Below are 13,392 nucleotides of genomic sequence, written 5' to 3'. Positions count from 1 at the left end.
GACGGAATAACCACTAATTTTGAAGCAAACAATTGTTTTATTTAAGCTGTCTCCCTCCTGAAATTGTCTCTGGTTCAATAAAGGTAAGGTGGCAAACACATTCCTCCGTTTTGTGCTAAATCACCCATTCTCCTGTTCTAAAACGTTGGCATGTATGGAAAAGTTTTTATTTTGAAGAGACGTTAACATATATAGTAACATGTTCCGTGTAAATTTGAGGCTCGACCATCTTTATTTTTCGAGTTGGCTTCATTGCGGGGGCAGGTGTGTTAGTGGCATGCGTGCTAGGCTTGCCGAGGTCTTTGTACCCTGGCTCTTTATCCCGAAACGGCACACGATCCTGTTACCTATGTAACAACGGCAGAAAAGCAGCCCCCTTAGGCCCGACATCCCTGTGAATGGGCGGGCACTGAGCTGCACGTGTCATTCACCCCTCCTCTCCTGCATTTCTGTGCGTGGGCGCCGGGTTCCATCATCAAGACAGCGAGCGGCTGGTTCCTTAAGTGTCAGGCTGTTCTGTGAATAGCCTGCGGCCTGAGGCTAGGTAGCCTGCCCACCCGCCTGAGACCGGAAGGAAACACCGGGAAGGTGAGTGACAGTGTTCGCCTGAGGACTTGAGGGTCAATCCACCTCAAGCAAACCGGACTGAGAACCATAACACCTTCTGTGTTGCAAGCCGGAGCCGAGAGCCACACGGCCGGACTTGCGTCATAGCTCATCTTCCGCTGCCGGCTCTCGGCAATCCTCTGTGTTCTATCGCATCACGCTGTTTTGGGCGCCCAGGCAGACTCCAGTTGCCCCCAGTCCGTACTGGGCAGCCCTTCTCCTACGTGTCCAGTTCCACCTGCATTTTGTCCAGCGACCTGGCCGCGGCCAATGTTCCTCCGCGCCCAGTTCCGACCATGGATGTCTCTGCTTCGTTCTGGGGGCAAGATATGGGGTGGCATTCCAGTAGGAGCGTCATCTCTTATAACTGCTATTCTTGTTCCATTCCGCTACTATGTCCGCCTTAATACGACCCTCACTAATTTAGTAGGTGGGAACTGGGTTTCCGTACCGATGACGGGTTTCACCTGTATACGAAGGATGGGTCTAACCTGCACATTCAAGAGGAGGCACATGTAATATCTCTCTCACTTCTGAATTTGTTGCAAAAACCTCGTTTATTTTAAAGCTTAGACCAGCGGACAAAGTGCATATAGAAAAGTATGGGGGTTTTAATTCTGCACTGGTCAGGAAGTTGGGAGGTCTGAATGGCAAAGGATACAGAGATATGGGGTATTTGTGTTTGCCTTTTCAATGTCCCTTCACTGGAAGGGATGGCTTTTTAGTGAAGTTAGGCAATTTTTTTTTCTATACACTACCTATATGGTCCTTATTTTTCTTATTCTCTAGCTGTATGTATATAATGTGAAAAAGTGCTCCATATGTAAGCAGGTCTATTCATTGCTTATATGTGATTATCAATGGAGATTATCCTAAAGGAGAACAAGGTCAAGGTGTTGCTGTTTTTTTGTCAGGCTAAATAGGGTGCTAATTTGACAAGTGACCACTGTTGCGTAGATTTAGATTCCTGTGCTATGCAATTGGGGTAATATATCAATTACCACCTTACTAGTTGTTGTGTATGGCATGATAATTTAAACACCATTTTCTGAACAATAAAATGACAGCATTGGAGTCCGGAAATATTTTGGGGAGGGTGGTTGTTGCTTTCTGCCCCTGATAAGTTGAAAGGGATGCAAAAATGTGACCAAATACGTGTGACTATGGGTGTCTCTGGGTGAGTGCTTTTTAAGTAACATTAGGCACTGTTTACCAATGCAGACTACTTTTAATGTACTTCCTTTTTATATACACTGTTTACTCCAGATGTTTTCTTCAGATTAGCATTAAGCTGGTGAATCAATTTATCAATCAATATATTTGTAAAGCGCGCTACATACCCGTGAGCGCGGGGGGGCTGCTACTGATTGAAGAGCCAGGTCTTGAGAAGTCTTCTGAAGGCCATTAGGTCTTGGGTCTGCTGTAGGCCGGTAGGGAGGTCTTGGCGGCGAGGTAGGAGGAGGATCTGCCACCGGCAGTGGTTTTCCGGGTGCGTGGAACTGTGGCGAGGGCGAGGCAGGCAGAGCGGAGGCTGCGGGTGGGGGTGTAGAAGCTGAGTCGGTCGTTGAGGTATGCTGGTCCGGCGTTGTGTAGGGCTTTGTGTGCGTGGATGAGGAGCTTCAAGGTTATCCTCTTGTTGACGGGGAGCCAGTGCAGGCCTCTCAGGTGGGGTGTGATGTGGCTGCATCGGGGGACGTCGAGGATTAGTCGTGCCAAGGCTTTCTGGATGCGCTGCAGCCGTCTCAGGAGCTTGGTTGTTGTTCCTGCGTGAATGACCCTCTTTATTTTAATTCCCCTTTTTGTCTGAACTGCTGGTTCCCAACAAATATTTGTAAAATGTTGCTATCTCATTATCTTAATCAGTTAACAATACGTTTTAGCTTTTTAGAATTAACTACTAAAAAACCTGTACCCTCTTTAGATAAGGTCACTTCAGCAGAGGCGAGGCAAGTATGTCATGCTGCTCAATAGTGCATCTCCTGCTCAGCAGATGCTCTTCAAGGCATTATGCACTACCAGAATTGTGCTCACATCTTCAGTAAAGACATGTAGGTCTTTAACAGGGATATGTAACCTTTCATCGCGATACATTGTTATGAAAAATGCTTTAGTTACTCTTGCTAAACTGGCTGAACTTTTTATTTAACTTAAGCTACTTTCATTATCTTATTTGTTTGGGTTGCTACGTGGCTCAGCCTGCGCGTTTTACTGTTTTAATGTGTTTGTAATTAAATAGGTTTGCTGGGTTACTGTAATTGCTTTACTTTATAGGTTTGTACTTTATATTAATTATGAGTTTCCTGTAGCTCGTTGCTGCCAAAGAGGACACTGCTCCTTTTCTTGAGCACAGCATTCTTGCTAGTCAAACTACTGCCACACCGACTGCATGCTGTTGCCAGGGTTACTTGCTCCAGTCAGTATCCCCAATGTTCCATCTCCAGTCCTTCTTACTCCTAATGGTATGGGCATGAACAGACATCACAATCTACTACATCCTTACGGTCCATGTAAATGTAAATGTATTGCGATTTATATAGCGCACGTATCACCTGAAGGCATCAAGGCGCTTGCCTTGGGAACCCGTCCTGGCTTTTCCCTGTGAGATAACCCCTACTGGGCATCCCCAAGGTGAAAGCCAGGCATCCCGCAGCGGGTGGGCCGCCGTAGTGGAGATTAAGCAAGCTATTGCCCAGAGTTGCAGCGTGGGACCCCATGATTAGAATCGGCACAGAGGCGAGAATTATCGAGTCCGTGGACATTTTGGGCTCAGGACCCTGCCGTGTCGGGAATTGAACCCTGGTCCCGGGCCAGACCTCTGCATCAGGGTCTGCCGCTCTAATCAGTGAGCCACAAAACGTCAGTTCGCTGACTAAAATCTCTACCTCTATCGAAAAGCATTGCATTAGCCATATTTCTTGTCTTGAATGCCTGCCTCGAACAGGAGGTGCTGTGTTGTTATCAGCAAAACCTCTCCAAACATCCTTGGCTCTCCTATTGGAAACCCTGCGGACCCGAGACTCTTTCCATTAATATTCCTATTAGTTATAAATAAAATATAAAGTCTTATTAATTACTGGCCTCAGGGATGTGGAATGCCTATTGACCGACGCCCAGGACATATTGTTTGGGGTCAAGAGCAACACATTTTCTAGTGTATTTTGCCCTTGGGACAAGTAGGCCCAACCACCTGCAGCACAAACCCTTTGGCTGCCAGTTTACAGTACCACATTATGGATCAGGGAAGGGCACTGTCTGCAGTTAAGGTATGATTTTGGTCCATATTTTAATGCTATTCAAACTTATATTCATGGTTCATTTATTGAAAGCCTTTATTATTAGGGTGATCGCTCTAAGTAAGTGTTGTAAGCTCTGACTTCACTACTAACAGTGGTTCCAGTATAAGCATGTGTACATACGATTTCAAAGTTTAGCAATATGAGCCTATGTACAATGCTCCCAGAATGCTCTCTGATTTGATGCAAATATTTGCAGAAGTTTGAAGGCTAGCTTGATGATTCTTTGCTTTCAAAATAAAAGGTTCTTAAAAAAATGCAAGCAGGAAAAAAACATTTTGCTAAACTACTGGAAAATTTCAGGTGCTATTTCTTTGCAGCATTATTTAGTAATGTGTTGATGCATGCTAGTATTTCCCAAAAATATTCATTATAGAAAATCAGTGTAACCAGTTTCAATAAGATTATGGGAAACAAAAATTAACAAGCATTGGCAAAGTCAGTAGGTCTGAAATTGGTGGTCAGCTTTTTAGGTCTCGCGACCTATCGATGCGCGCAAGCGCATCGAGCGGAGCGAGAATTCATGTCGGCAAAACACAAGTCAAACCAAAGGGCTTTCAGCCCTGCGGTTTTCTTGCAGTTCACGTGTATCACGTGAGCAAACATGCACGCGCATCAGACCCATTTGCTTCCCAATCTCCTCCCACGGCCGTCCTTTCTGCCAGCCAGCACTTCAGTTCCGTCCCTCCTCACAAGGCAGACCAGCTTAATTACATCAGACCCATTTGCTCCTCAATCTCCTCACACCTCCCACGGCCGTCCTTTCTGCCCGCCAGCACTTCAGTTCCGTCCCTCCTCCCCCCTAATTACATCACTGTTCACGGCCCTCGTCTTTGCCTCCGCATCATCCTTTCTGCCCGCCAGCACTTCAGTTCCGTCCCTCCTCCCCCCTAATTACATCACTGTTCACGGCCCCGGCTAGCCCTGGCTCTCTACTTCCCTGGCTCTGCCTTTTCCCACTGTGTTTGAGGACGGTGACAGCATACAACAATTTCATTAAGCTAGGACATGCCCGTCAAAATGAGTCTAAACCATGCCTCCTTTCTCGTCGTTGCCTCCGCATCAGTCAATCAGATGCTCGTTCGTGGTAAAGCCAAGATTTTCTCAGAGTTCTGCTCTTAATAACAACTGGAGACATTCAGAACTGTGCTAGAAGGTGTACACTGCTGCCCCCTTTAGGCAGCAATCAAAAGTGCTTTTTCGCGCTCCCTAATATTACCACACGGGGAGACATCTTTCTTCGCTCAGTCAAGGGCCCTTAAAGACAAAACAAAAGCCTTTGCCTGCGGATGCCAAAGTCTGCTCATAGACCAATATAATGCCACCTACTCTGTGACAAAACACTTAACCCAGCCTGCCACTTACTAGTGTCCTCTTCCGCCATTCTCCTTATCAAAATTACATCTAAATACATGTGATTTAAAGCTAATTCGTTTTTCAATTATTGTTCGATGCAAACCGTCTTATTAGCTAATCAGATATATATTGTTTATTTATGAGATTGCATCAGACCCATTTGCTCCCCAATCTCCTCCCACGGCCGTCCTTTCTGCCCGCCAGCACTTCAGTTCCGTCCCTCCTCCCCCCTAATTACATCACTGTTCACGGCCCCGGCTCGCTCTGGCTCTCTACTTCCCTGGCTCTGCCTTGTTAGAATATTCCACAGCATCGCATATTTTCAAAAAAGCGCTATGCTTAAATTATGTCTAAAAACACATTTGCAAATAATTGGAATTTGTATTGCAGGGTACTGTTTCTTGTTTTTATTGTCGTTTTGTACCATCCAAAGTTTGGGTGTCAAAAGACAACTGCTCGAGACCACAGTCATCTAGTGCAACTGGAGGAATAAAACCAACACATTAACGCATTAAATCCTGAAAAGTGATGCAGGACATCAAACATGCCTGGTAAAGCCTCCAGTAAATATTTGATAAGTTCAAGTTTTAGTTCTGTGGTGATGACAAAGGGTCGGTTTTCCCACTGTGTTTGAGGACGGTGACAGCATACAACAATTTCATTAAGCTATGACATGCCCGTCAAAATGTGTCTAAACCCTGCCTCCTTTCTCGTCGTTGCCTCCGCATCAGTCAATCAGATGCTCGTTCTTGGTAAAGCCAAGATTTTTTTCGGAGTTCTGCTCTTAATAACAACTGGATACACTCAGAACTGTGCTAGAAGGTGTACACTGCTGCCCCCTTTAGGCAGCAATCAAAAGTGCTGTTTCGCGTTCCCTAATATTACCACACGGGGAGACATCGTTCTTCGCTCAGTCAAATGCCCTTAAAGACGAAACAAAAGCCTTTGCCTGCGGATGCCAAAGTCTGCTCATAGACCAATATAATGCCACCTACTCTGTGACAAAACACTTAACCCAGCCTGCCACTTACTAGTGTCCTCTTCCGCCATTCTCCTTATCAAAATTACATCTAAATACATGTGATTTAAAGCTAACTCGTTTTTCAATTATTGTTCGATGCAAACCGTCTTATTAGCTAATCGGATATATATTGTTTATTTATGAGATAAGTGTCTTCTTTCCTTAAACTAATGCCCAGATTCACAAAGTGTAACAGGACCATACAAATTGCATTAAAGCACTATACAAATGCAGCTACCATGACATATTATTGGATCAGGATGAGGAAGATTTTTTTGTTGTTGCCACAGTGTGCCTGAGACTGAGACACAGTAGCTGGGCACAGCGGAAAACAACCTTTACAACGCATCATTTACAACACATGTGTTTACAACGCAAATTGATACGATGCGTTGTTACATCGCAAGCCATTACAACGCAAGTCGTTACAACGACTTGCGGAAGGTGTTGGACTTTCAATCCAACACCTCCCCTACTGTTGCACACACTAGAGTTGGAACAGTAAATTATACTATTCCAAACTCAAGCGCCCCACACCGCAACTCACTGTAACAACTTGTTTTGTAATACCATGCGATGTAACAACGCATCATTATAAAGATTTGCGCTGTAAACGCATGCATTGAAAAGAGTGCTATTCACCCAATGTTTGAGGTTGTGTGAAGTCAGAACATCAGCTGGTTTTTAACAGGAGAGCCGTCCCATGGCTTTTACAGGCGAAGCAAGAATGGACCCCAGTTGGTGCAAACGTTGTCCAAATTTGGATACTCCAAAATAACCTACATCAGAGCACCAAATGACCTATCCAGTTGTTCCAAAAGGGTCCAGCTTCAATCAACTGATTAATAGCAGAACTTTGGCTGGTCAGGTCATATTCTCTAGAAAATCACACAGATCACACAGCCGCACCTACACTCACACTCACACACACTCACCCTCACACACCCTCAGCCTCATAACACCTCACACACACACACCATCACCATAACACCCTCTACATCATACAAAGGCACACGCACACACCTTCATCCTCACAACACCTCACACCATCGGAATACACACACCCTCCCCCTCACACCACCTCACACACACTCACCCTCACACACAATTACACTCAAAGACCCTTACACACTCTCAATAACAGTCTCAAAAATCACACACACTAACACACTCACACACCCTATCAGCATCACACATCATATCATATCACAATCAATCACCCTTTTCAAAGTCACTCACACTCACACTCTCTCACATTACACAAATGTCACAAAAAGACGTTAATATTTCACTTCTGTTCTTTTATTTTCCTCACAATAAAATACACTGAACATAATCTTCACAAAAGGTATTTACAACAGTTTAAGCTATTGCCATTATAAATTACAATAACTTTTATTTAAGTATTAATTATTTAAAACATTTCATAACCATTGTTATTTGTAATATCAATACATCTAAGTCACGTAAATACAAAACATTTGCATTAGAAATACTATGAGTGTCACATTTGCAAAAGTTAAAAGTATTGGCATTGTAAATAACAAAACTATTAATTTCGCGATTTTCAAAACCAACACATAAATATAAAATGTGTCATTTACAAAACCAATAGCTCCAACTTTCCTACTGCGAGACCTATTGGCAACGCCAGTGCTTGTTATATTTGTCAATGTGCAACTTGTTGTGACATGGTTTTTGTAAAACCTTATTGGTGTGGGAGCTGCCAGGCCCTCACCATTGTAAGAAACACTGGCAAAAGTAAAAATTGTTTTTGGTCTCAAATAGCACACACTGCCAAAGTAGTTACTGGTACCGAACAAAACTACTTTATGTGCCAATATGCTTCTTGTGAAAGAGCAGAAGGCTGCCATTCACAGTGAAGCCAGCCGATACACAGAGAGAGAGAGAGCGAAACAGAATTTTAATAAACAATGAAGGTCACGGTCAAAGCCAGACAAAATTAGGGGCCCAATTATTAAAGTCTCAAAAAAGCACCCATGGTATATGTCCTTGCATGTCCTTGCATTAAGTGCAGCCTTACGGCTGTCGTGGATTCCCAAGAATTTACGGAATTAGGATTAGGACAAGAAATAGAAAATATTTGTGAACTGCATTTTAGCATGCTTGTGTAGATTTGATAATGCGAAAATCTTCGGCCACATGCATCAAGGTATTAAGGAGTCGCAAACGGTGCAATTCAGTAAAATCGTCCGTTTGCGATTCCTAAATACCTTTTTAGTATGCATCAATCATTTTTGGCAAAATCGCTATTTTTAGCGATTTCCAAAAATGCGATTGCTTCTAAGGAATTGCAAATTTGCGATTCCTTAAAAGCAATGCATGATTGTTTTTAAAATTGCGAATTCGCAATTAGGGGATGCAAATTACCACGAAGGTGAACCTCGTGGTAATTTGCGAAAAAGAATTAAAATGCTCCAATTAGCATTTTAAACACTCATGTTACAGACACACATGTCCATAGGACATGTGTGTGTGAAACATCCACTTTAAAATACATTTCAGGGGTGCAGGGGGGTCCTTTGGACCCCCCCTGCACCCATGGAATGCATTAACATTTTGCGAATTCTAATTTGCGAATTCGCAATTCCCATTGATTCCTATGGGCCTTTTGGCCCATAGGAATCAATGGGAAATGCGAAATCGCAAATTAGAATTCCCATAATATTTGCGATTCGGTAAAAATTGCGATTTTTCCCGAATCGCAAATATTATGCGAAAATATACATGCATCCCATTTTGCGAATTCCAAATTGCGATTCCCTATTTTTCGCAATTTGGAATTCCCAAACGGCCGGGATGATGCATGTGGCCACTTGAGTGTTTGTAAGTTCACTTTCCCTCCGACCACTTTTTTCCCAACTCTGGAAGAAGTTTACATCTGCCATTGTTTGGAGTAAATTTCCAACAAGTCAAGTCAAGTCAAAAGATCTTTATTCGGAATAAAAACATCCATAAAAGTACAGACAAAATACATTTAAAAACATTCAGTTCAGTAATGACATTTGGAGAATAAATCCAATAACAAACAAGCATAATCAAATTCCATTTGCAATTTCACATCTAAACAAACTTTGTCCCTTCATAAAAATGGATTTTTTGAGAGAAAATATTTTACAGTGCTGTTTAAAAAACGCTGTTTAAAAATACTGTTTAAAAAACACAGTTTTAACGACCATAGTTAAAAAGGATGGCTAGGACATTGTCATAATTATAACTTCATACACATGAAAAAATTTTGTTACAAAGAGATAAAAATCAGGCAAATAAAAATTCTCTAAAATGCATAATAGAAAGTGCAGTGTGCAATGGTTATATCTCAGTATTAAGAGTGATTCTCAATCTAACAGCAGCTTTGAGAAAACAGCTCACCCTAAAAGTAACTTCATCTGATCCCAATAATAGGAAAGAGTGAAATGCGGATTTAAAATTAAGCAAACCATTTTTTCTGCAATAAGGCATAAGATAATGTCCAGTGAGCTTTTTGTAGAAACCACAAAAGAACAAGAAATGCATAAGATTTTGCTTCATGTCAGGGTTACAGGGGCAATTTAAAGTTTCGAGGTGTTTATTATATCCCAGCGGGAAGTTCAGTAAATTAACTATACTCCCGTCGCGGAAACGAAACAGTAAACCCCTAACCCATCTGCCAAGATGCAGGCGTAAATATCTGTATGGTGGGCCAGGTTTTTTGGTATGTGGTTCCGAATAGGCCAAATATTTTACAACAGTGCATTTAGTCAAGTTCTTTCTATCACGCTCTTCACTGTACAGATCATACAATGCCCTTAAGGTGATGGTCTTGTGGGAGCGATTTATTAGGTTTGGTGATGTGAACAGAGAGCCCATCCCCACACTTACAAGGCACTCTTTTACTGCTTTCAACCATGGTATATGGTGTCCCCTATCACATTTTAGGCAATCCAAAATAATTTCACGGGTCAGGGTAGCAGCCGTGTTGTTCCATATCTTTATCCAGAATAGTGCTGGTCTGGATCTCACAAAATCCTCTATGTATGGAATATTTAATTCGTTGTGACATACATAGTTGGGAGAACAAATAACCCCCCCCAGTACCTTACGGCAAAATCTATTTTCTTCTCTTTGAATATGAGAGCAGTTGGTATAACCCCAGACTTCGGCACCATAAGTGCCGGTTGGCATACATTGGGTTTGATAGATCTTAACCAGGGGAGTTATTACATCAGCTTGGTTGGGTTGTCTCAAGGAGGTTACACAGTTAATGGCCTTACCCAACTTATTCCTGGCGTAAGAGACATGTGCATGCCACGTACCACTGTTTGAAAATAGCAGCCCTAGGTAGGGGAAAGTGCTGGTACTTTTTAAAACATTTGACCCTGAATTGATCTGGGGGATTTTGTGATTTTTAGGACCGCAACTCATGATCAGCGATTTTTTAAAATTAGTTGTTAGGCCTAAGTCGGCCATAAAAAGGACAAAACCTGAAATTAAAATACGGAGTGCCTTTGGAGTGCGGCCCATCAGGACCGCATCGTCTGCATAAAGAAGGGTGGGTATAGGGACTCCATTTATGTAAGGCACATCACTAGTTAGAGTGCTCAGAAAGCCACTTAGCTTGTTGATATACAAAATAAAAAGGAGGGGGGCCAGCACATACCCTTGTCTGACCCCCCTGCCAATGCTAATATCATCAGAGACTTCACCCATTTGATTCACACGCACACATGCTTTAAGATCACGGTGTAAAAAGGCTAAAAAGTGTACCAGATGGTCGTCTAAGCCATATTCAAGCAGGGTAGACCAAAGACGGGAGCGATTAACGAAATCAAAAGCCGAGCTCAAGTCCATGAAACCAAAATATAAAGGGGATTTCTTAGCAATGTTATATTTTGCCATGATCAAGTTCAAGTTCAAGCATTGTTCCACCGTTCCGACACTGCTACGGAACCCAAGCTGGCTAGGGTGTAGGATGCTATTCTCATCAGTCCAAGTTCTAATCCTTTTAAATATGATCCGTCCCAAAACTTTCAAGGTGTTATCAATTAAAGAAATTGGGCGGTAGCACCCCGGATCCAGCCTATCGCCCTTCTTAAAAATGGGAACAATAATGCTACGTGACCATGTTTCTGGAATTTGCCCGTCTGTTAAATTGTTAAAAACATTGCAAAGCAATGCGGCCCAAAAATCGGGCTCACATTTTAACTGGTCAATAGAAAGCCCATCAGAACCGGGCGCTTTATTCCCGGCACTTTCTAATATGGCATCAGCTATCTCGGATACAGATATATACAATGGGTGAAGGGAGGGTTGCGACAGAGGAGGATTATCTGGTGTTGCATAGATTTTTCCAAAATGTGCAACCCAGGTAGGACCAGTGATATTACAGTTAATTTCGGTCAAGTTGGAACCAATAGATCTTATCACCTTAACCTCCTTCCAGAACCCAGTGGTATCTTTCAGGTCAGCAGATCGTGCCAGGGAATCCCAGTGGGTTTTAAGTAATTCATTTGATCTGGTGCGTAGAGCACGCTTGTACTCTGCTCTGAGCAGCCTTACTCGTGGTATATCCCTCGGTTCAGCTTTTAGGGCAGCTCTAAGCATCCTGTTTGCTTTGGAACATGGGGCATCAAACCATCTAGGCGTTTCCTCAGCCTTACTAGAGGCTGGTCTGGAAATCTCACCTTTAATCACAGAACAAAGTTCAGAGAATGATTTAATCACGTTGGCCCCATGGTCCTCGGTAGTAAGACAATCTTCGATCAAGGTTGGGTATTTTTTACAAATTCCTGCTAGGATTCCCTTATTATCTGCTCCCTTCCAGATTACCCTCAATTTATCTGTCGAGACTTCCAAATCCCTTGCACCTATTTCATGTCTTGGGCACTTGCCCCTCGGCAATGGTAAATGGATGGCAATTGGATAATGATCGCTGTAAATTTTACATACTACTTCGGCCCTTATTAATGCCTTGGCATAATTTCATTGATAAAATCAAATAAAAGAATAAAATTTGGGTTAGGTTGGGACAAAAAATCATTGTTATAGAAGTTGATTAGACATAGTTTTATCCTCTGAGTATATGAGAGTGCCATGAAACTAGGACAATTGGTTAGTAGTTTGTCAATTTTTACTTCTGCAGAAATTTTTATCCAAATGGACAATCCACCACTAGGACGGCCAAACAGGGGGGCTGAAACAGTCCTGTTATGGCAACTGTACCCCTCGAGCAACAAGTCCTCAACACACCAAGTTTCTTGAAACATTAATATGTCATAAGAATTGACACAGTCCCTCCAGGAAGGAATTCCCATCTTGGTCTTCAGACCCGCGATGTTCCAACTGAGAATTTTTAAATTATTATCATTCCTCAGACAAGGACCCTGATCAATTCTTGAGGCGGATTTAGTTGTGACATGCCCCTGTTGTTCGCATAATGTACTAGATGGAGAGATCTCCAGTGTTAACGGGGCTGCCTCTAAAGGTGTTTCCACTAGCTGAACTTCCTCAAAGCACACGGAAGGCAGTTCGATGCTTACTGAGGGCAGTCAGTCCAATGTGTCTAGGTCCTGAAATATTCCAAACCTATTATATAACGGAAAAACTGGTGGGGGTTGCATCATCTTGTGGGGAGGACGATAGAAATATTTTAGCGGTAGAGGGGTCACCACAGTAGATGGGCCGTGTCGACCAGAGTTGTTGTTCAGCAAGAATTTTGCAGTACCCGGGTTTCTGAAGTTAATTACAATACAGTCCCCGTTAATATTTTTGAAAAGAGGACCAACCCAGGTTACTCACCGTGTGGTTATGATCTCTTTAGAAATATCATAACCCACCCCCTTGTGTTTTGTTAACCAGTCTATACACTTGTTGTGCAATTGAACCCATGATTCACCTTGACCTTCCCTAAGCGGTGGGATACCAGCCAGAACTAAAACATATGGACAGGCCTCAGGTGGAAGGTGTAAGGCAGGGCCTTGATGTTTTATAGGCCTGGTGTCCTCATGCGGGGTCTTTTTATCGCGCTGGCTGGAATTGGCAGGGCCCTTCTGTACTAAGGTGGTCTGCATTGCTGTATTACTCTTTTTGTTAGTGTTAGTGTTAGTAATGGTCCGC

The 13,392-nt window shown here is 42.9% G+C and overlaps 1 protein-coding gene across 2 annotated transcripts in view; it reads left to right on the top strand.

The window, feature by feature from the left end:
- Nucleotides 1-349: 349 nt before the first annotated feature.
- The window catches only part of GLRX2 (glutaredoxin 2), a 140,295-nt gene continuing 127,252 nt past the window's right edge, over nucleotides 350-13,392 (top strand). Inside the window, exon 1 of one of the 2 annotated variants that reach the window (XM_086964542.1) lies at nucleotides 350-588. Coding sequence is in view for 1 of the 2 variants with exons in the window: in XM_086964539.1 (XP_086820665.1) it covers nucleotides 877-1,121 (245 nt within the window). In the remaining variant the exon portion in view is untranslated. Of the gene's footprint in view, nucleotides 589-641; nucleotides 1,122-13,392 lie in introns of those variants that run through there. The other variant, XM_086964539.1, reaches the window with a different exon arrangement.

The sequence above is a fragment of the Lissotriton vulgaris genome, chromosome 1_1 (genome assembly GCF_964263255.1).
Source record: "Lissotriton vulgaris chromosome 1_1, aLisVul1.2, whole genome shotgun sequence".
NCBI classification, from domain to species: Eukaryota; Metazoa; Chordata; class Amphibia; order Caudata; family Salamandridae; genus Lissotriton; species Lissotriton vulgaris.
This window is presented reverse-complemented; position numbering and strand designations above follow the sequence as displayed.